The following is a 23,907-nucleotide window of genomic DNA, read 5'->3' on the forward strand; positions in this document are numbered from 1 at the left end:
ATGTCTGCATTGCTGGCTGCCTGCCCTTCCCAGGTGCGCTGCTGCATGTGTGAAGACTGAACTGGCCCCACGGTGTGAATCACGTTCTGAGCTGAAGCACTTCAGCATTTAACAGCTGCGTATCTGGGTATTGGCGTCTTCTTGAATGTGTGTAGGCTTCTCTGTTGAGTGTATGTGTATACACGTGGTTTTATGGATTTGTTTATGCACTGCACAGATCCTTGTGTTGAATATAGGTGAGTTAAGGAGTAGAGCCTCCTTCCTGGGAGTGGCTCGCAGGCATGAGTTTCAAGTGCAGTTATTAATTTTGAGGAATTAGAGCCTGAAAAGAAGTCAGTGTGGCACAGCTCCGTGATGTTCCTATTTTTAATTGGATTTTGAAGCTCATAATTAATTTGTTAAAAAGGGGAGATCCTGGCCCTGTAGGAGTGAGTGGGAATTTTGCCATTGCCTTCAGCAGAGGAGGATTTCACCATCTATCCTTTTATTCTCATTAATCCTCTGCAATAACAGAAGAGCACTCTGGCACATAGAAAAGATCCTTCCCATTTCTTCTCCCTGCCGTTGCCAGTAGTGAGATAGGAGGGCCCTCCCCCTCTCCTCCATTCCCATGCTTCCTACATATGTGCATCTCAGCAAGATACGCTTTCATTCCATCTTCGGGTAAGGTGAAAGCAGCTATTAAAAAAGCAGTTTGTTCGTGGTCTTAATGTGCAGAGATATGGAGGTCTCCTGCCTCCCATGTTTTTGAGTAGCTGCAGGAAGGCAGGAAATTAACCACTTTGAGGTCTCTGGGTCAAGGAGCTGTCTGACATGGCTTTAAAGGTCACTGTGCTCCTTTGCATTTATCTTGTGCTCCACAGAGCACTGCATGCCAGCATGCTGCCTGGAGCTCAGAGAGGCACTGTCTGACATTTTGTGGAATGGTGCTTGGGTTACAGAGGAAAAGCATCTGAAAACAAAACTCAGCTCAGGGCTGTGCAAGGCCAGATCAGGAACACTTGAGGGAGGAGCCCCTGCAGCAAATAACAAAGATATGTGGCATCCCATGGGTTTACCAGTAATCATGCTTGGCATCTCTGTCTCTTGTAACCTATATATAACACTGTACATTTTCAAAGCTCTTGGCAAATGTTAACAACCCAAACTCCACTTCAGTCCTGATAGCCTAATAGTTTCATAGAAAGCCCAGGACGTTTTCCCTTCACCCTTCTGCTCTGTAGGTGGCTGTGTCCTTCAACCAGGCTGTCCCCACCAGATTAAGCTGAGCAGTCCTCTTCTGCATCGGCTTTGCAGCAAAGGCAGTTTGCTTTCTGTCTCCACTCAGAGGTAGGCACTAGAGAGCGTCAGAGAACTGAGGAAGCTGAATTGAGGCTTGTTTACTGGCAGCTTTTAAGAATAATGCATGAACTGCTCAAACAAAACCGGAGTGCTGTCATGGACATGGCCTGGACGGGGGAAATCCCTTTGCTCTGCAAAGGAGAGAGCAGATGCAGCATGCCAGGTAGGATGTCAAGAACTGGAGGGGAGAGCGCTGCAACTTCAGCTCCGATGTCTGGGGCAAGCACTGGTGACAGCGTTTGAATTACGGTTGAGTAAGCCCAGAAACAAGACACCAGCACTTGGAGCACTCACAGGTTGTTTCTTCCCCCCCTTCCCTGTTTTTCCTGAAGAAATGAAGAACAAAAGGCAAGTGTGCAGAGATGACCAGGCAGGCACAGTCTAAGTGGGGGGGTGTTACTGCTGGCACAGTCCATTGTCCTGTTGGGCATTTTCCCATGAAGGACTGTGGCACACAAGAGACATCCAGCCTGTCCTTTCTGCATTCAGGGACTGAGGAACAAATGGGTATTTCGGTGAAGTCTTGCCAGCTACTGCCCCCTCTTCATTGCTTCACCCCAGTGAATCCTTTAATTGAGCTACTGAGCCAGAGGAACTTCTCAGAGGGCAGTAAAATGGCTCAGCACCAGTTAACGCCTCAGTCCACTCGGCTGTTCTCTCTGGGGTGCGTGACCACTGTGCAGCAGAGCTGCTTTGCAATAAGAAGTCTGCAGGAACTCACTCACCAGAGAACAGCAGTTTAAAAATGTATTTTCATGCCATTCTCTTGCCCTTTTCACTTTTCTTGCTCTTTTGGCCTCTCCAATTTGTCACCTTGAAATACAAAAATCTCCCATAATCAGATCTCACTCCTTTACTTGCGGAATGTAGAAATCTGCGTCTCTGCACTGAGAAATTTGTCTGCTGGAGCCAAGTGATTATTTCATGTGACTGGCATAGAAAGGTCATACAGGCTGTGACTTCAGTTTGGCCAGTGGTGGATTTTTTAAGATCACCTCCTTAGCAATTTTAAGAACAAATAAATAAGTAATAAGCTCTTCTCTGTTCATAATTCCTAGCTCAGAAGCTTGGTGTGAAAGTGATGTCTTGTCTGAATTTTATCTCAGCTTGCTCCTCTTCTGTTGCACCCATACGGTGCTGACTGCGTGGGGAGTAGCGACATGGAGTTTATAGAGGAGGAGATGCACAGGAGCATTTGTTCTGGGGGGAGATGATAAATTTGCATGCACATGAATACAAGTGCACCGAATAAGAAAAGGGGGCATGAAACCTTGGAATTCAGAAGGTGCTAATCCTTGGAATTCAGAAGGTGGAAATTAGAAGGTGCTAATGACTCCACGGATGTTACACCATGGCGGACTTTGACCCACAGAGACTGGTTATCATTTAGAAGATATGTGGATATGAACACAGACTAGAATCTCTCCTGTCTTATCGCTGCTCTGTTTCACTCCCTTCAGTGGTATGGTTAATATTTTGGGACAGAAGAAGGTGTAGTGCACAAAGCCTGAAGGACCAGCTGGTTTAAAGAAGAAAACATTTCTCCTCTCACACTCACTGTCCTAACACATAATTTCTTTAACCAAGGAACAATTTTTGTTGTCAGAAGCAAACAAACAAGGTGCAGTCCCAGGGGGCAGTGGGCATGAAAGCTTGAGGGCAACAGATGTTAGCCTGGCCATGCAAAGGGTAAATGGCAGCTGGGATAAAGTGAGTGATGTGCTTGTGGTGGTCACTGGAGCAGTGCACACCTGCACTGTGTTCAGGTGTCAGTACAGCCACTCACAGGTACCACAGTAATTCATTGGCAAAGGTAAAGTGAGCTGAAATGCTGGCTGAAAATCAGGCTCAAGCCACACAGAAGCACAGGCATTTGGGGATGTTCTTTTTTGAAGAGCAAATGACTGGTTTTGTTAGAAAGGGGAATTAAGATTGCACAGTAATTTTAGCAGTAGTAAAATTTGGGCTGGATCCATCCTCAGTATAATGCATCGCAAGTACTAAGTTGTTTCCATCCCACATTGGCCATGAATTGTGCGACAGGCTTAGCTGCCTGAGCGGGACAGAGAAGGTGGGAGGACACAGGGCTTGCAAGTTGAGTGCTCAGTAATCCTGCTGCCACGCTGACTGTTCTCTCCTCTCCTCTGCAGGTGAGAAGCCTTACAAGTGCTCGTGGGAAGGGTGCGAGTGGCGTTTTGCACGGAGTGACGAGCTCACAAGGCATTACAGAAAGCACACGGGTGCAAAGCCCTTTAAATGCAACCATTGTGACAGGTAATGCAGCCTCCTAACATTCCTAATGTTCAAGCAACATGTGGGCTTTCTGAATGGCACAGAGCCACCAGCTCCCTGAGACAAGAGACCTGTCTCCCAGGAGGGGGGCCCCTTCTGGCCTCCTGTCCCAGTGCCTTGATCCCCAAGTGAAGGGGGGACCCTCCACTCTGCCGCTGTCATCTCTGCCTAAGCGGCCAGGCCGGCTGGCAGAGGGGAAATACTTCCTAGGCAGCCTAAGCTGTTTCCCTACCACAGCACAAAGATATGGGACCAGGTGTAGGTCTGACTGAAACCTGCTGGTTTCTCTTGAAGCAGAGAAGACTTCCAGAGGGCCCCAGACTTCTTCAGCAATGGACCTCTAAACAAAGCATCTCCACAGTTTGCCGTTTCCTGGTCCTATGGGCCTGGTGCCCTCACAAAGGCAGAGCTCCTTCTATTTGCTTCAAGGACTACCCCAAGCACCGTTGCTGGTTGCCTGCCTTTTGTCAGAGTGGGCCTAACAAACACGTGGGTGTACAACAGGGGAGATGGGAAGTGTGTGTGGCTGTTGTGCCACAAGTACCCAAATATTGGAAAAAAAGCACTTAATTTCTGTATGTTTGTTGTCTTCTCTTTACCACTGAGTACAGGGCTTCATGCTTCCCCATGTTCAGCAGGAGAGGGTCAATAGAAGACAGGAAAGGGCATTGTTTTCAAAAGCACAGGAGTGATTTAGGTGTATCTTACAATTCAATTTCATGAAGTTGTTTTGTGTAGAATTGGTGATCTCTGCATATTCCTACTCATTAATCTTTCCTTACAGTTTTAAATCTCACCCTTGCTTGACATCTGTTTGATGTGGGAAATACTCAGATACTCTGCACCTTCATTCTGTGTGGGCCCAGATTTAAAGGCCTGACAGGTATCCAGAGACAGGGTTTCTCAAGAGCCTGTCGTGCAACAGTTCCCCCTGGGCACTTAAAAAGAAGGGCCCAATTTTGCCTGGTGAGCTGAGCACCCAGCAGCTCCCAGTGGGAGCCATGGCTGCTGCCCCTCACTGCAGATTCCTTTTCACAGTCCTCGCTGCTTCAGCTGCTTGAGTGAATGAAGAGCTCATTGAAAAACACAGTCATCATTGCTCGGTGCTGAGTGTTTTTGAAAGATGTGTTCTTTGAATTTAGAAACAAAACCAAAAGAAAAACCTTCCTTCCTATCCCCAATCCAAATTGATAAGAAATTAGGGTGGAGCAAAAGCAATTGCCCCTGTAATGACTCTTGACAGCCCTGACAGGATCGAACAATGAGCATTTCTCCCCCTCCCCCCCCCCCCCAGCTGGAGATTGGCAGTGCCCTGGGTGAAACCTGGATCCACTATTGAGTAATCAAATAATGTGCTTGCATCCGAACATGTTATCCAGCTAATCCTATTTCTATATATTTTTTAAAGAGGCTTAAGAAAATTACCCATCTTTTTAATGCAGGACTCTGTGCTGATAAGGAAACATTTTGTAATACAATAAAGGCTCTAGGAAGCCTCTGGGTACACCAGACCAGCAGAGAACATGCGTGGAGAGAGGATGTGTGAGACATAAACAAGGGACCCCATCCTTTTATGGGAAGGAAATTTGATCATTTTCACATCCTGCCTTTCCAGGAGCTTCATCTCCTTAAGTGCTCTTCTGCCCTTGTCTCCCCTCTTCCCATCCCCCTTCCCCCACAGAGGGCTTCCTCTTGGATTATCTTTTGTTTTATCCCTGGATTATCTTTTGTTTGCTCAGAATGAGGGACAGAATAAGCCAAGTAGGGACCTCTGGAGTTCTGCTTTTGTATAAGCACCTCTCTGTGCAGGAGAATAGTTATGTTCTCTGTTTTAAATGTAAGGCATCGCCTTTTTCTTTTCTTTCCTCTGAAGCACAAACTAACCATCCTGGCCCCACAAACACACATACATACACGCACACAAAACCGCAGGGTTTCTGTGTCAGGGCAAACAATATTTTTAGCAGAAATCTAAAGAAATGCATCCAGTGATTACAACTACTCAGTCTCTTTCAAACCTTTGTTAAGTATCCATACTCCTCCCTTTACGCATTATCCCTGTGTACGTAGGATTTTTCTTTGGCAGCCAACGCAGTCACTGCAGTCAAGAGATACATTCTTGCAACCATCTAATGCATTTTCTGCTCTTCAGCTGAATCTGTAGATGCTGGAAAATATTTATTAGTGTGTTAAGAGTGCTGGGGATTGTGCACTGTTCAACTCTGTGCTCATACCATCTGTGTGTGGTGGCAGGAGACAGATTTGTCTTTACTCTCCTAGTCAGTTGGCTCAGGCATGTGATAGTGCCTGTTCTTTGGGGTTGTTCTGCCCTACCACTATTTTCCCTTCTTTTCTCATTCATAGATCTCTCTACTACCTCCTGTGGCTGATTCTGCCTCAAGTAAGCGCTGAAACATGTGCCTAAGTCTGTCCTTAGTTATTTAGGCAGACTTTTAATATTAAAGATGATCCTTTTTGAGCTGGAGTTCCCAGCTGGATAACAGTTTCTCCATATTTGAACTGCCACCTTTTATTGCACACACCATTATTGACAGGAGTGGTCACTCTCTCAGACATCTGACTTGCTAAACTTCAGGAAGTCCTTTGGATCTCTTTTAACAGCACTGACATAGCACAAAACATATGCCTGTTGTTCAGAGGTGAAGGCCATATCTTGGCAATCAGAGCATGAAAGTGAAGAAGGGGAACATTGTGGACACAGTCTGGCTGCAGTTCCCTTCCCAAGGTGTTTTCAGATGTGTTTGTGTCTCTAACCTTCTGGTTGACATCGAAAGGGTGTTAATGTCCTCTGTGTACCAGTCAGTTTTAAAACAAAAGAGATATGATGTGATTCTCTTCTGCTGTCCCAGCCCTGTTCCAACATCATGCAACCCTCATATCACATTGTTAGTAAACTACCACTGGTTTCAGTAGCACCACATGTACCTCAAATGGTATGTGGTTTGGGCAGCAGGGGAAAAAAGAAAATCAGTTAAAGTGGTGCAGAAAGCAGTGTACAAGTCTATACTGCCTTCCAGGCACCTTGGATGTGCTGGTTATTAGCATTCTCCAGGAATTTTGCTCTTCAGAAACAAAAGCTAGGCTTATGTTCCTCACACAGTGCAAGCCCTCAGCACGCAAAGGGGAAGAGCATGACAGGGTAGTGGCAATTGCTTGTTCTACATAAATATGTGTTTAGGAGATAGGAGCTTAGTGGCAGACTATTGGGGTATATATTCCTCTGTATGTGTATATGTATGTGTACATGTACACACGGTTTCCTTTTTAACAGCAAGGTAAGAGCACGCTTAGCTGGAATGAACACGTCCCACAGTGGAGAATCCACAGCTGGTAAGAGAGATGGCTGCGCAATATATTTACTTCTCAGTGTAGTTACCTTCCCTCTTTCTCCTGCAGAGGCTTCAGTGCCAAGCAGCGCTGTGTTGCTAAGGAGATAAAGCAAGAAGAGAAAGGAAGGAAGCGTGTTTGCGAGTAGGGAATTTACATGTCATGCATCACTGTATGACTTTCAGAATTAGGGTATCTTACTCTAGTATAAACTGTCCTTGCCGGAAGAGCTGGACTGGGAGAGGGGTGACAGTGAAGACTGTGATGGGCCCATGTACCACAGTCTGGAACTGGAAGAGGCGTAGAGCCAGAGGTGTGGAGCAGGTTCGTCTGTCTCATGGTCAGGGCTAGAGACCAGCAAGCTGGTGTTTCCTAGTTTGTGAAGAAAGGAGTTTCCCTTGATACCTTATCTTATGGAGCCTCTTCCACTGCTGCCTCTGGTCCCAGAAGTTAAAAAAATGTGTCCACTTAAGAGTAGCTTTTTTTGTTAGTGTGATTTAGGGACTGTTTTACTGCTGAAAATAACTGCCCACATCCACCAAGAGCTAGAACTAACCAAATTAATCAGCAGGAGAATGTGAAGACTTAGTACTGTAACAATTTAGTAGCTATAAACTAGCAAATATGAAGCTATTTTATTAGCTATAAACATATTCTAAGGCTGAAAAATATACTAGATGCTAATACTGTGGTTACTGATGTGAAACAGTCTTGCTGTGCAGTGACTCAGCATTCTTTTTTCCTGAGTTGCATCCATGACAGAGACAATCGGGGAGGAAAAGCCATGCTTGGGTGGTGGTCTTATGACTAGTCCTAGACTGAAGTGCCAGCTGGTGCATGTCTTTTTGGCAGCCACTCAAGCTGTTGTTTTGTTTTGCCAGCCCTTGTAGCCAGAGCGTGCTGCTTTCTCAGTTTAGACTGACGAGAAGGATGTTGGTCCAAGGGTGTATTTTGGCACCCTAGGGCTAGAAAATTCTAGCTGTGCTGAGCCTGCTGTGTTGAAAGCCAAGTGTCCATTGTCAGATTCACATCTGTCTTGCTGTGCTTCATTCAGGAGCTTGCAAGAATGCAGCCTCCGTCCTATTTTGAAGGCTTTCTTTTTAATTTTCACCACTCTGACGGTATTAACCCCCTTGTAAGCCACTACAAATCAGTAGAGAACAGCTGACTTGAGCAGAGCTATGCTCATCCGCTGAAGATGAATTTCTGGCTTTTATTGCAAAAGTTGCCTTCTTGTGAGGTTTCTGTGTTTTAAAACACTCTTGATCACTCACCTGTGCATGTAGATGCAGATAGATTGCCCAGCAGGGCAGAAAAGATCCCCTAACTATTTAAAATCTCTTCATTATTATAGTGCTTCTCTTTCTCAGCATTTCTCTGCTTAGGGTGTTTATCCTCTGGGTGTTTGCCTTTAGATTGAGTGTTCTTTTTTATCTTTGGTATTTGGCTTTTTTTACTGAGTAGTTAAATTCATTCTTTTACCTTCTTCTTCTTGAAAAATGTGGAATACTCAACTAAAAACTGCTTTTTTGAAAGTACATTTAGTGCCCATATATGAGCCGTCCACATTCTCACAATAAGCCATCTGGGTCTTCTTCAGGCCAGTATCAGTGGCTCTTTTATACTCTAACTCTATGGGGCAGTGAAAAGACACTTAAGTCAGTTCTGGAAGTTTTTCTTGCTGCCCTCGGAGCCTACAAAACCAGTTTACTCAAAAGCCAAAGGTACGTGGGGCTTTGTGTGATACTTAGAATAGATATTTTTTGCTATTAGTAAGAATAAATAAGCCAGTGTCTTGTGGCTTAGGGTGGAAAGAAGGCAAACCAGGATTTGCAAGAACTTGTGAATCTTCCACTTTTTAGTGCTTAACTTGAAGTGTATCTAGTACAAGTTTAATTTCTGAGAGTGTCTTGAGTCCTGCTGCTCTGACAGGCAGGCTCCAGGTTAGGGCTTTGGGGTAGGCAGCCACAACTACTCCCCACTTATCCTGTGGTTTGCTCTTTGGTACCGTACATATCTGTAATGACACTGTGATGGTGGTTGTGACATGAGTTGGTGCTTTCAATCCCTTTCTAATGGGTATAAAAGTTGAAAAAATATTCTTGCTTACCGGCAGTCTTGATAAAATAGAGTATATATTGAATGTCAGGGAAGCAGAGCACTTGTCTTCCTGAGAACATATTCCCCTGATCACTGTGACAATATCTTGGTGGTGTGAAGTGCCTGGGTATGGGCTGCTATTCCTGCCGCTGTGAGTGCCCTGCAGCATGTCTGTTACAAGGCAGCTGGTTTAGAATAGTAATTCCTGATTAACTCTTTCTGGGGTTGGTCTTCTCCAGGAGCAAGTGTGGTTTTTATTGAGTATCTTAACCCGCTTCCCAAGTGGATTAAGTAATTTCAGAAGAAGGCAATTATAAGCCTTTAGAGAGGGAGTTAATCAAGTATACAGGCTTTGTTTCAGATACATGCCCTACCTTATTCTCAATTAACTGCGTGTTTAGACCAGCCCTAAATCTCAACTAGTTCTCCAGGGTTGCTGCTCTAAGTCTGTCTTATCAGCAGCCACCTACATGTTCAGAGTGTTAAAATATTACACTTTCATATGAGATGGAGAAAAACAGCTTTGTGGATAAAGAACAGAAGTTGAAAGCTGAACTCCTGGCTTTTTTTTTTGTTCTGTTTCATTTTGCCAGACTTCTTGTGTGATTTACAATTTCCTCGCCTTCTCTGTCTTTCAATTTTCATTCTTACAAAATAGGCATAAGACCTTATCTTCTCCCAACATCCTTCAAGGAGAGGGCATTCATCAACATCCACATATTACCACCCAGATTCCCGCAGAGAGAGTATGTAGCCTGTTGGATTATCACCCTCCAAACTGAACCAGCTTTCCTTTCAGTTTGGAGTTAGAAATGAGAATTCAGCTTTCAGATCTGGCTTCATGCTTCAATGCTTGTTGTAGGTGCTGGGCAGTTGAGAAAGCTGGTGTTTTTATTTTAAACTGGTCTTGCTGAGTGAAAACTGTGAACAAAACTGACTTAGTTTATTTCTTTGGTTTTATATGCACACACATGCTAATACTAAACATTTGATTTTGCAATACAGGTGAGCACTCTTCCCTGATATTTGACTCAGTGAAAGCAGAGAGAGGGAGAGGATAAGAGAAAGGAGAAGAGTAGTCTATTTATCTACCAGAGAGCCAGGATAGTTGGCCATTTGTGGTCACAGAGGTCAATCACACATGGTTTGGTGGTGATCCATGGATAATCTGAAGAGTGCCTCTAAACTTGGATATATATTTTCTCCTGTGCATAGTGAAGAAGGGACAGGAACCCTGTTTTCCCAAATCCTGTATTTATGTCATTTCCCACTTGCTTTATTTTGCAGGTGTTTTTCCAGGTCTGATCACCTTGCCCTCCACATGAAAAGACACATCTAAATACCAGTCAGCTTGGCACAGATGTCATCTGAGCTCAGTGTTGTGAGATGAAAGTGGGACTCAAGTTTCAACGCGCTACCTTGCAGGAGACAAGAACTTGATCACGTGTAATCCTCTGTACAGAGACCACACGCTCACACTGTCATGCACCCGATTATACTTCAATACGTACATCAGTTCTTCATGCCTTGCCCCAGCTGGATGGGTGAAGATGCAGGCGAAGAAATGGTATAGAGGTGAAGTCAATGAGGAGAAATAATTGCTTACAGTGCTTCGTCCCTTGGATTTGTTTCCTGGCTTTGCCAATGGAAATCAAAGAACACAAAGGAGACTTCCCTGCAGGTGGACGGCAGTAGGAGGGGCTTATTTAACTTGCTTCTCAATGCAACTCAACAGGAGAATATGTCGTCTTGAAGTTGCATATTTGTAGCACTAACTTTCTTTTTAAATAGATGGGGGGGAACAATGACCTAGAAAACCAAATCCCAGTTTGGTAGCCAAAATTAACCTCTTGGTTCATTTGTTCTTTGTCTGAGAATTCCTAATGTTCAATGTGTCAGACTTCTCACAGACACTTTGACCTGTCATGGTTTTGGTTCTTCTTCCTAGAACTGAGCTATTGAGATCCTTTTAAGTCAATACCAGTGGCCTTAATGGCAGTAGACTGTGGAGTGACACTTGTGACACAAATATCCTCTTTTTTGGCCTGAGTTTATGTAGACTTCACGGAGGACTATATTTTTGTTGGTTGTTTTTGTTTTAATTTTTGTTTTGGCTATTGCACAACATATGCACTAGGGACTCTGGAAGCTGCTGCCATGATGGCTAAGTGGCCAAGGGATAAACCCCAGAGAAACAGCACCTAATGTCTCTGTAGGCCTCACCTTATTGCCATAGCTAGGACTTCTTGTTTCTTTGTTGAACAAAAAACTTTAAAAGCTTTTTTGGAAGCTTAAACATATTTTCTCTTTTCTTCACAAACAAGTGATCTTCAGAACTCCTTGTCTCCACCTGAATATCCGTCTGGGACTGGCCACACAGGCATGACTACAGGATTCCTTCCACATCATGTGAGCATGTTAGCCACAACCCACAGTGACTTAGCAATGAATTATGTTGCTTTTTCTTGCTGTTCTTCTATTAACCAATCTAAAACATTGGACTTTCGTTTGCGTAAAGAGTACCTGCCGACGTTTAATTTAAAGCTAATGTTTGTTGAGCATCTTACACACAAAAAAATCCAAGCCAAAAACCCTACTCCAGTCATTGAGTGGGAAATCGAGAACCTCTTCCAAGTACAATGGCTTCATTCAGCGTTAGCCTTTTAAAGAAATTAACAAAGTCCTCCTTTTCCATTCATCAAGTTGATGCTGTAGTCCACTCCTGTATGAGAAAGTGTAATAGTGTGAACGGTGAAGGAAGGGTTGGATTTTACACACAGCAGTGAGGCTTTCCAAATGATTGGTCTAAAGTATTACTAACTTAGAGGTCCGTTTTGGCCTACTGTGTGAACCATCAAGAAGTGGAGGTCTCATGCTTGCCCTTCAGTCCGATTGCTAATTTGATTTTGTTGGCTCAAAGAGGATTGAAGTCTTCATTGCAAAAGAAAAACAAAATATGTATCTCACCATAACTTGCATTTCAAACTATTTGGCACTGGCCCTGACTCCAAAGACTGCATTTAGGACCATAAAAATGGCCTATGCAAGCAGGCAGGTGGTCATTTGGTTGTATATTTTGTATATTCTGGGACCCATCCCTACAAGATGTGTCTAGAAATGAAACAAAATGGCGCGTGGTCCACAAATGGTTGCTGCTCTTTTATGCTGTATTAGCCAACTGCCCTTCTTTGACTGTTTTGACGCATTGACTGTTAAATATTTCCCTTAATTTATGTTTGGGGAGGTAAAACTGTACTCTTAGGGGGGAAAAAGAGGAAACAGGAAAATCAATAGATGTTTAAGAGCTGTCACCAGGATCCTTGGCACTTGAATTCTCAGTGTTTTCATAGAATCATAGAATCATAGAATGGTTTGGGTTGGAAGGGACCTTAAAGATCATCTACTTCCAATCATCCTGCCGTGGGCAGGGACACCTCCACAAGACCAAAGCCCCACCTAACCTGGCCTTGAACACTTCCAGGGATGGGGCATCCACAACTTCTAGGGGCAACCTGTTCCAGTGTCTTACCACCCTCACAGTGCAATCTCACGCTTTGCAACCTTCGACTCCAGTGAGAGATTGAATTTACTTGAAAGATGCTGGTTTTCTTCACAGTTTTCACAAAACACTGTGACTGTCAATTGAACACTTTGGGGACAGGGGGGAAATACGATGTCTGGCCCATATGGCAAGAAATATGGACCAAAATCTAACTATCTTTTGGGGACAATGATGTAACATTCATGATAAGAGCATGAGAGAGAGAGAGAGTGAAAGAAAAGAAAGGAAGACAGAGAGAAAGAGAGAACAAAAATTGAGTTTATTCCAAAGATTTTAAACTAACTATACTCTATATGTGTATATATATATGCTTATATATATATGTATACATTTAAAAATTGCAGAGCACTGCTTGCTGACAATCTCGTATTTCTCTGTATTTGCATACTTTTTAATGGCCATTCCACCCAGCTGTTCCACTGGGACTGAGGGCCCTACAATCCAATTTGTGTTGGAATATATAGAGCATCCTGCCAGATGTCTAATGGGAACTGAAACCTCAGCTGTGTGAAACTGTAGAGCATCCAGTCAGTGTATTAGATTAAAAAAAGGATAAGAGAATCCTACAATTTCATTACTGTAGTGTCCTAAAGTGTGTGCTCTCAAACCCACCACTATGATAATCATTGGCTGTCAACCTGTATAAATATCCTCCTTTGACCTCTGAACACACCTGCCTTTAGACACGCTGTCAGTAGTCTACAAACCTTAATTATTAAGTGACAGTTTAAGTACCAGCCTCTATTTAAAACTAAAAAAAATCAAGCAAGACTCTTTATTTACTTCCAGTTGTCATTTATGGTCTTGTTGACATCTTATTTAAATATGGCAGAACAAGGGCCCCGTGGAAGAAAACATGCTGAAATGTCTGATTATTTTGTTCTAGAGGCAGACCTACATCTAAATCTTGGATCCAAATAGCCTAAAAGCATAGCTAAAAGGGGAATAAGAGACTTAACCACATTTCAGACTTTTCAGGCTCTCTCTGTAGTAGGTTTTGAAATCTGATGCCAAATTTTGAGCTTTAGGAACATCTCTTCTGCTTGTAAAGGGAGGTATTTTTCATTTGTATACATGGTGTGCTCAGACAGTCTCTAGACTTCAGTTTTTGGGTGCAAGTGTCTTAGTCATTAGTAAGGTTTTGAACTATACCTGGTATTTTGTAGAAGGAGCCTCCATTTTAGAAAGGCATAATTAGGATTCAACATCCCAGGATTCATTTTTTACAATGACAAGATTTGTTTCTTCACAGATATTTTAAGATGTGCACTTCAAACTTTGTTATAGCTAGATTCTTTTTGAGCGTGTGTCTCCTTGCTAAAGTTGCCCTCTATGAGTAGCCAAAATTAACTATGAGTAGAAACAGGCTAATGAGGAAAGACTAATCCTCTCTGTAAGGCTTTTTGGAAGCAAACCCAGAAACAGATGATTTGGTGACAGTTGAGGACTGAGTTATCCAGCTGTAGAAAGGAGAAGCTTTACCTTGTTTCCTCCATGCTAGATTTATGCCTATTTGCAAAAGAGAAGCCATTATAAGAAAGATTGTGATTTCCAAGGCCATGGAACTTCAGGGTGAGAACAAATTGAGATAAAAGTCTCTGAAAATAGTGTACATAGAGGAAGCAACTAAAGCAAATGCGAGTTTTTGTGGGTAGATAAATAATATTTTGGAGCAGAGTAGTCAATGATAGAATCATGCAGGTGGGAAGGGGTCTCCAGAAACTGTCTTGGCCAACCTCCAACTAGAGCTGGTTGCTCAGGGCCATATCCAGCTGAGTTTTAAATATCCCCAAGGATGGACATTCTACAACCTTTTTCTACAAGCTCATCCAATATTTGATTGCCTTCATGGTAAAGTTAAAAAAATCTAAAGTCCATGTTTCAGGTCGGAATTTTTCATGTTCGAACTTGTTTTCATTGCCTCATCCACTGTGCACCTTCAAGAAGAGTCTGGCTTCTTCTCTGCACCCTCTGTTAGGTACCTGTAGACAGCAATAAGATCTACCCTGGCCTTCCTCTTCATAAGGTTGAACCATGTCTTTCAGCCTCTCTTCATCCATCATGTGTTCCAGAACATGATCTCTGTGGTGGCTATCTGCTCGACTTTCTCCAATATGTCAGTAATTTTCTTGTAATGGGGAGACCAAAACCAGATGGAATATTCCAGATCAAGATGTGCTTCATGTGTTACAATGTTGATATAATTTATTTTGGATTCTTCAATTACCTAATTGAGACAAGTTATACTCTATGATAAGATTCTATTTTTAAATGGACTTATGAAAAACTTCAGTTAGGAAGCACCAGTATAAAGATTTTTCTAATCAGATTTGCTGAATCTGTGTGTAAAAATATGCTTGTAGAAATACACTTTCTATGCTGCCAGCTTGAGGCTTGGCAAGCAAAATTCTGTTTTTCCAATATAATCATTGCTGGTTTACCTTAAATTAAAAAAAAATCGTATTGCTTCACTCATACTATGTCAAAGACAAATGATGCTGTAATTTAGTCACTTTTTAGACCAAAACACCACTTCAGTACATCTTTGTTCTGTTTCTTTTTCCTCTTAGGAGATAAAGAGCAATCTAAACTATGAAATGTATTTTATAAAGATTAGTCTAACAGAAAAGGGCATTCCAGAGTCTGGAGTATTTTTCATTATCCCAGAGTTGTTCTTTTTCAGAACAGTAGCCAGGACTCAGTCTAGAAAATTGCATTAGCTGGATAAATTGGCAAAAGAGGAAGAGAAAGGATGAACTGAAATCCTAGATTCTTTTCAGTGTTTTGGACAATGCTCCGAGCAGTCAGATCTAACTAAACTGTTTTTATACAGAGGGTTGAATTAGGTGACCTCCAGAGGTACCTTCCAACATGAATTTTTCTGTGTTTCTGTGATTCATTTCAGAGTTCTCAGTGATGCATGTGTATTGGTTCTAGTTTTTCCCAGTCTTGTGCTGGTGGATCAGACTGTAGGACAGATCTTTAGGGTTTCTCACAAACTCCCATCCTCATTAAACTTTATAAGGCTTCTTCATGACGAAGATTTAGAGAGGAGGAAATCTTTAAAGAAAACCCAAAGCCCTTAGCAAACCAGTTTGAAGCAATATTGTACCATGAGATGTGTCACAGCTGCAGGGACCAACCAGATATTATGGAAACAAGATTGCTAGTGTAGAAACCCATGTGAAGTCTCAAAGATGGTTTCCAGGACGGGAAATCTAAGCCAATATATATTTCTTCAAAGGTTAACTTTTTTATTTTTATTATTATTATTATTATTAATTCTTATTTTCCTCAGACTTTTTGGAATTGGGTTTACTGGTGTGTTGGTTTTTTTTAGGCTAGCACATTTTCACTTAATATGTGGAAAGAGCTGACCAAACACAGATGGGGAAGAACCTGAACCCAAGAGGAGTCCCCAGGTTCTTGCTTCTGGAACTGTTTTAACTTCAGGAGTAAAAAGATAATTACTCACCAGGGTGTGTGGCTAAAATGGAGTTGATCCATATGATAGTTACAGTGATGGAGTGTATCTGATCTGTGACCTTCCTGATATTTACAGGATCAGGCTTTTTCCCTTGTTTTTACCTGGCCCTAGACAGTTTGGGCTTCTTAGCTGTCTCTAACACACTAGTGTATTTATCTGCATACAAAAGAGGTCATAATTGGTGCTTTTGACAAAACTGATGAAGAGCCAACTTGTTTAAGTGTTTCCTTTTCTCTGCCTGTTCCCTTAATGTATGTTAAAATCTTTAAATTTAAAAAAAAAAAAAAAAGAGGAAGATTTTGTAAATAACTTAATGTTACTAGGCCAGCACCCAGTGGATCAAGGGCTTTTATTCTTGATTTCATTCAGGACTTGGCACATCCTATCATTCCATCCAGTAAGACTGTTTTTAAGCTTTCATATCTTAGGTGACACCTCTAACCCAACACTCTTTGAAAGCAGTCCTTGCTGGTTTCAGATAGAATTGCACTTGCAAAGATCCCCACATACAAAGAATAAAGAACAATGTGTGATAATAGCTCTATTTAACTCTGTACTGAAAAATTTTAGTTACTTCCTCACAAGATACTTCAGCTATTCATTGACAAGTCTTGCCTGTCTCTCCCTAGCATTAAATCTACACCTTCTTGAATGATGATTTCCAGACCAAGCTTGGATGTTCTTCCTTTTGTCACTTTTGTGTCTCTTTTCATTAGTAGTTTAGGGATGACTACTGCAGTCTTTCTCCTCCTCAGCTCTACATTGGCTTCAGTGGCAAGAATTAGCACTGTAAGATCTGTAGGATCTGGCCCAGCAGGTACTAAGATCTGTCTTGTAAAGCTGAGACTTTCCTCCTCCCTTAGAGGAAAAAGTCCAGAACATACTCGTCTATATAATTTATATATATAATGATATAATTATATATATGAATTATATACATAAAAATGTGGAGATGAGAGGTAGGCTGCCTTTATCACCTCAAGAATGGGTTTCCCTACCTGAAAACTTTAAAACGCAGGCGTCGTTTTTCAAACAGGGTTTTATAGTTTTCCTTAATGCTTGTTTATGGCATTTTTGGTGTAATAATTGAAGTTGGAACTCTTTGCGATTTTCAAAATGAAAGCTTTGATGATTTTTTTTTTAAGTGCTTTGATCCTAACTTCTGTATACTGCCAGAAAACAGGTTCTCCACCCTGTCTCTGTGTGGGTGTGGATGTACAACAGTGTACTATATATACCTAACACAGAAGAGGAAACCGAGCTACTGACTTACAGTTTGTAGTAGCCAACCGTGCCTATTGCTTTGATTTGGGAGGGCACTTGCTGTTGCCACTGCATTTTAGGACTCATGTCGGCTTCTCTAGGAAAAGTTTTCAACAGTGCTGGGAGATACATGTTGCTGTGTACTGCAAATGAATAGGCTGCAAATTTGGGGTTGGGAGGGGAGGTGGAAAGGGAGGAGGATGAGGGCTTAGCATGTACACACTAAAAGTGAACTAGAATGGACAGAAAGGTAACAAGTTTAGCCTTTTTTGTTAGGCTCTCGGGGAAATGAAAAGCTATCACACAGTTCCTGGAAGGCCTGATGGCCGAAGGGCTGATCCTTGCAACATACATTTTACCCGGCGCTCTGTATTTTAAACCCCAGGCCTGTCAGATTCTGGAAGTAGATCAAAACACTGGTTTAAACACTACTTTGTTACCAAGGCCATGTCTCTACCAGGGAAGTTGCCCTAAGTTCATTACCAGTCAAGTTAAAATCACTTTGTAGGTGCACTTATTACTTGATCGCCTGGATTTTCTTTGCATTGGCATCCTATGCAGTTAAGCTGAAGTGTAAGAAATCCTTCAGCCTGTTAAGATACCTCTACAGGAAGGTTCTTGCACCAATTTAAGTACCTAAACCACAGTGCAGCTTTTCTCTTAGAAACAAGGCCTTAGTTTAGCATGGCTACTCATCTAGTTGAAAAATAATAATGCAGGCTGAGATTTTCTTTCCTTGCTTTTCCAAGCGGCCTGTTTTCTTTCTTGTCCTTTGGAACCTTTCTTGCTCTGTACTTACTACATGTTATATTATTGTTTGGGGGATTTATTTCTTTTTGTTTAGCAACAACACAAAAAAGCATGAATGCTCCCTATTTAAAAAAAAAAAAAAAAGAAAACAACATTGCTTGAAGGACTTTCATTTTGCACTATAATTTTTCTTTTACCAGATGTGTCTGACAAGTGCATTTTGGAGATGCCCTCGGTCACGTTCTCTCAGGCCTACTCTGGTATTTCTAATATATCACAGAAGTACCCAATCTTGTAGCCCTCAGTTCTGCCTTTTTTTGACATTTTATTTTTTTTAAGCTTTTTATATATATATATATATAAATATATTACTTTGTCAGTTTTTTTGCTGTACAAAAAGTCTTAAGATTTAAAAATATTATTTGTATTATATGATGGTGGTATGTTAATGTTACAAAATTATTAATGAAGAAAAAATTTATTTTTGTTACTGGTCTGTTTCATAATTCTTTTTTAAATTGGTATATTGTAAGATATCTATGCAAAAATGTTATGTGACGCATTTTTATTTAAGAATGTAATATGTGTAATAAACAGTAGAATGTGTTTGGCCCGACAGTGTTTAGTGTGCTTTGCATATTATTTCTTCATGGAAACTTCTGTGAACAGGCATTTGAATATCAGTTAAGGCTATGGTTCTGTAAGCAGTTATTGACATCAGTTCTGAGTATGCTTAACTTATCAGAATTACATTTTTTGATTTAAATAACTTCCTGGGTTTAATGTATTTTATAACAGCTCAAGTGTTGCTTATATTCATGCCATGTCACATATTGCTTTTGGAAAAGATGGTCAAGAAGGACGTTCTTATTCTTAAAAGCTGACTACATTTGGCTTGTAATGGTGCTTCTGTTGGTGTTGGTGACTTCTGTTACTTGACAGTTTACACTGGTTGAAGATTTCCACCACTGTTATTTTTGCAGAAGACCCAGAGAACACTTGCACTGCATTTTCCATGCCTAGCTTTAAAACGCTGGTCAGTCAGTGGTCAAAACTGGACTAGACTCTGAGGCTCCTGAGCACTAGTGTTATGCTACAGTCCATGTATCAGGCTGTCTCACAGGAGTGCAGTGCTCTCTTCCCTCCGCCTCTGTCATTTAGTTTCCCTCTTTAATGCCTGAAAAATTGCAAGCACAATTGAATCCACCTGGATGCTCAAGTACTAAAAATGTATTTAGGCAGTAAAAACAGTCATTCTGGGCACAATTACTTTGCAGTATCATGGCATAAAAGGAAATTACTTTTTAAAGTCAGGCTGGTATCCCTTTAGGTTTTTACTGTCTTGTGCTCACACACTGCACAATCTCAATAAGCTTTGCATGTGAACATCCTATAGAGCTCATTGATGCCAACCTGCTAGGTTTTATTTCTGGGACAGCATGCCTCACTTGCCCTGTTGGAAGATGTACTAGGACTGTTTATGTGAGACAGGTGGAGGGTAGGATTCCCCTCCTGACATCTAGCTCTAGAAACCAAGTGACCACTCTAACCTCCTTATTTATACTCCCTCTGTAGCTGATGAAGAGAGACACATCCAGAGGTGAGTCTCTTCAGGGAAGGAGTTGAATGTAAAAGGAGCTGAGGTGATGTCAAGCTTTTCTGGAAAGCCATGTGGTAAATTGGAAGACAAAAGATCTAGTGACACCCCTGGTGGCTCTGGTCACTCAGGATGTACCAGATGTTTGATGATGGACGTAGTAGCGTCTGGGTGTATGTTAAAAAACAGCTCTTGAGCACTGGAAAAGGGCTCAGCACAGGTCAACTTTTTGGCTTGTGTTCCAGATGGCCAAAACTGCACAGTGCTCTGTCTGCTTCAGTGGGGCAGTGACATCTTGGGGAATCTTGGTGTCACAGAGTGTGTGAATGAGGCAGACAGTTGTAAAAGAGTTTTTGGCATCCTACCATGAATTTAAAAGGCCGGAAAAAAATTGTCCTGGTTGTAGCTTGAGATATTTGTATGATGTAGGTATGACGCAGAATTCTTTCTGCAAACAGAATTTTGACTTTACAGCTTGCTTCTTGTAAAGACAAAGTCCAGGTTCCTTCACTTCCTCTCTTCCTAAAAAATTCTGGAAGCGTTTAGCATCTCGCCTGCTTTGAGCATTCTGGCATTTATATGTCTGTATGTGTAGACAAAGATACTTCTACTGTAAATCAGTCCTCTGATCTTTACCTGTTCCATAAGCAGGGACGCCTTCCACTAGACCAGGTTGTTCCAAGCCCCCGTCCAACCTGGCCTTAACACTGCCAGGGCAACCTGTTCCAGTGCCTCAGACACTCAGTGAAGAGCATTTTCCTAATATCTAATCTAAATCTCCCCCCTGTGAGCTTAAATCCATTCCCCCTTGCCCTGTCACTACATGCTCTTGTAAGAAGTCCCTCTCCAGATTTCCTGTAGGCACCTTTTAGGTACTAGAAGGCTGCTATAAGGTCTCCCTGAGATGGAGGCCAGAGGAAAAAGATGCTGTGAAAGAGCTTCCCCTTAAAATGAATGTTCAGTATTGCACAGTCACACACCTTGAGCAACTCCAGCTGTCAGGGTGTGGAGTTCTCCAAGGAAAGAAAAGAAAACTGGTTTCAGGTTCATTGTCTGCTTATGTTCTGGCTTTTTGATGTTCGGTGATGGAGAGGCAATAAAACTGAGCAAAATGAAGGTGTGCCGTACCCAATTAGTCTTGAGTTTAAAATTCCTCAGGGCTTTGGAGGCTCTTCCAGACTCTGTCAGATTTACCTGTATCTGCTGGATTTCTGCTGGGCTTTTTGGGAGTGCAGAAACAAAAGCATCCCAAGCAGGTGGAACCTCAAATTTAACTTGAGCTCTGCAAATAACATGGAGTGTGGGGACTAGAAACCAGAGTCCCAGTCCAGGGAAGCACCTTCTGGTCTGAGGCTCCTATCTAATATTTCTGATTTACTGAGGGAATCGAAAGGCACATTTCGCCTCAGGATCCAGCCTAGCTGGTGTTAGCAAACCTAGGGCCAGTATTAATCCCATCAGTAAAGAGAAGTATGGTTAAGTGATAAAATTTAAAAGTTCTTTTTTGATTTTCAAGAAGGATCTTTGGGAAACAGGAGCTTTCCTGACCTTCAGCAAAAGCCTCTTACCCTTTTGAGAGAAAGATACAAAATAAACACAAATCCCTAAAATTCAGTGATGAGAACCTTGCCCTTCTGAGGTGAATATTTTGGTCCCTAAAACACACATTTCTTTCCACCTCTTTCCTGAAATACAGTGGCTAGCTGATGATGCAGAGAGAGCTGCCCCAAGGAAGGTCATTTGGCAGAGGAAGGAGGGCACAGCTCTGAATCAGAACAGTACCTAATGCTCTGGGAAACAGCGAGAGCTGCCCCAGTATAACCTAAATACAATTCACTAGCTGTGGCACAAAGTGGAAGGTCCCTGCTACAGGCCTATGTAAGATCATGTGAGTAGCTCCAAGGCATCCCCACAAACACCCTGAAATCCCAAGTAACTGTTACTAATCAACCTTAACTGTGTCCGTTCTGCTTTTCTGATGCTGATCTTGCAAACATTTCCCTAATTCCTTTCAGCCCACCCCAGATCTCCTCATCTCTCTCCTTTCTCAGGTTTTTATGCTGCCAGATGACAGTTTTCCTTCTTAGCCAAAGACCCTTTGCATTTAGCTGATTAACTGACATGTAATGGCTAAATTGTTACTAAATGATAAATTAAATTGTCTTTGTTGCGAAGGATGAGTTACAGGGATCACTGTTCAGAGACCCAAGAAATAAAATCCCGTCTGGGTCACTTCACCTCAGAGGACAGAGCTGTGTACTGGTGAGTCAACGGTACGACATTCAAGGAATGTATGTAGTTGTCAAGCGTACTCCTCCTCTTGCTCAGAGACCCCATTGCTAAAAACTTAGTTAGATGCAGCCAGGGAGCGCAATGCCCTTGTCCGGCTCCCGAGGACAACCTGCTGCCCTGGGAGAGGCGCGGAGCACCTCAAAATGGCAGCCCTCTGCCCTCAGGTCTCCTGGCAGCAGCCAGCCTGTGCCCAGGCACCTTGAGGCATTGGCTGCAAGCACCAGCCCTGCTCAGGGCCTGAGCAATGGGAACTGTGGCGGCAACAGCAGGAGCGTTAAGGTCAAAATGAAGTGCAGGATGACGTGTCCACCTGCTGTCAGGTGGGTCCTCTCCCGGCGTGTGGAAGCCATGCCGCCCTCTCTCCAAACAGGGTTTCTGCCACCCTTCCTTCCCCACCCCATACTTCACTGCTTTGTGGACCCCTTTTCAAAGCTGGCCAGGCTTTCTGCTGAGCCATGAGGGTTTTATTTTCACAGTGCTCATAAACAAAGAGTTATAAAATGCCGCCATGTTCTTCATAGTGGGCACTGCTGTTAACCCCTCGCCTGCTTTTCACTCAGCAGCTGTGGTGCTGGGTGCCTGCCCTCTGGAGTCATGGCGCAGATAAAAACCGGGCACCTAGGTTGCATTTGCATTAGTAAACTCAAGGGTGCCATAGCCCAGTTGCCCATACTGTTAAATTGCTGGTGTGGCCCCGTCAGAGACACCCCACACCACCACCTGCGTATAGCTCAGGGCTAGCAGATGCCCGAAGGCAGCAAAAGGGCCGTGGGAGCTGCCTAGAGAGATCGTATGGGGAAAGGTAACGGATTCTGGACTCTGGTGTGAGACGTAAGCCATGCCGAGCCAGGCAGCGTCAGGTGTGTTTACTTGAGTGGATGAACATCACCAGCACTCAACACAGCACCATTCCCTCCAGCAGCTGCTCTTGGGCTCTTCCGGTGACCACAGCCACTTGTCAGGAGAGCACTGCGGGCTCACGGGAGCTGTGTCACTGTGATCAGGGGTTGCCTGATATTAACTGAGTTGTGGGGCAAGGAGGAGCTGTGCTGTTCTCTGAGCACAGGCTTGGTGCCTCAGGGGTCCGCCACGATGCTTCAGGGGTCCGCCGTGCTGCCTCAGGGGTCCGCCATGGTGCTGAAGCTCCAAGATGGGCTGTGCCCTCAGGGATGGCAGGCCTCCTCCTTCCCCTGCCACTGTGTGTGTGTGGTGGTACCAGCAGGAGGTAAGTGCATGCTCCAGAAGGAAGCTGGCCCACCATGGCTGGCAGGCGAGAAAGACATCCACAGGCTGAGCAATTTTGTGCAGACTCTGAACAGAAGACCGGCCTTTGGGTAGGTGCTGCCTGGCAGACTTAGGGAGGGCAGTTTTCCCTTTATGTTAGTAGGAATTACATTGTACACACACCAAGGGGAGACTGTGCCCCTAATGAATTGGAAGTCACTGGCAACAAGTCGCTGTGTGAAAAAGGATTTGGCCACTCGTCCATCGGTCTTCAGTAGAGCCCCATTTCCCTGCAGGGAAGGATTTGCTTGGAAGCAGCTTGAACATACGAAAAACCGTCAACACCTGTGAGAAAATAGCCTGTATGTTTGTATTAATTTAATAGAGAAATAGACACACAGATTTAAATGCCGCCTTCATTTATTTTTATTTTTTTACAGAAGTGAAAAGGGTAGGAGGATGCTGGAGGCAGAACATGCAAAGGAAACCTCAGGTTTGGTTTTAAATAGAGCAAGATATGATGAAGAACTGCACTGGGATTTGGAAGTGCCAGATACCACAACAAACATTTTAGGTAAGTTTAATTGAATATCATCATCTTGTATTGGCTCAGTTTTAGTGATGTGCACCCCTTTTTCCTCATGTAGCACG

At 42.9% G+C, this 23,907-nt stretch overlaps 1 protein-coding gene across 3 annotated transcripts in view; it reads left to right on the forward strand.

The window, feature by feature from the left end:
- KLF7 (KLF transcription factor 7) overlaps positions 1–18,761 on the forward strand; it is a 64,684-nt gene extending 45,923 nt beyond the window's left edge. Inside the window, exons 3-5 of one of the 3 annotated variants that reach the window (XR_009968904.1) lie at positions 3,492–3,615; positions 10,369–11,490; positions 15,984–18,761. Coding sequence is in view for 2 of the 3 variants with exons in the window: in XM_062640681.1 (XP_062496665.1) it covers positions 3,492–3,615; positions 10,369–10,420 (176 nt within the window). In the remaining variant the exon portion in view is untranslated. Of the gene's footprint in view, positions 1–3,491; positions 3,616–10,368; positions 12,886–15,983 lie in introns of those variants that run through there. The other 2 variants (XM_062640682.1, XM_062640681.1) reach the window with 2 other exon arrangements.
- The last annotated feature ends 5,146 nt before the right edge of the window (positions 18,762–23,907 follow it).

The sequence above is a fragment of the Pezoporus occidentalis genome, unplaced genomic scaffold, assembly GCF_034315485.1.
Source record: "Pezoporus occidentalis ecotype Australia unplaced genomic scaffold, CSIRO_AGI_Poc_V1 ctg66, whole genome shotgun sequence".
NCBI classification, from domain to species: Eukaryota; Metazoa; Chordata; class Aves; order Psittaciformes; family Psittacidae; genus Pezoporus; species Pezoporus occidentalis.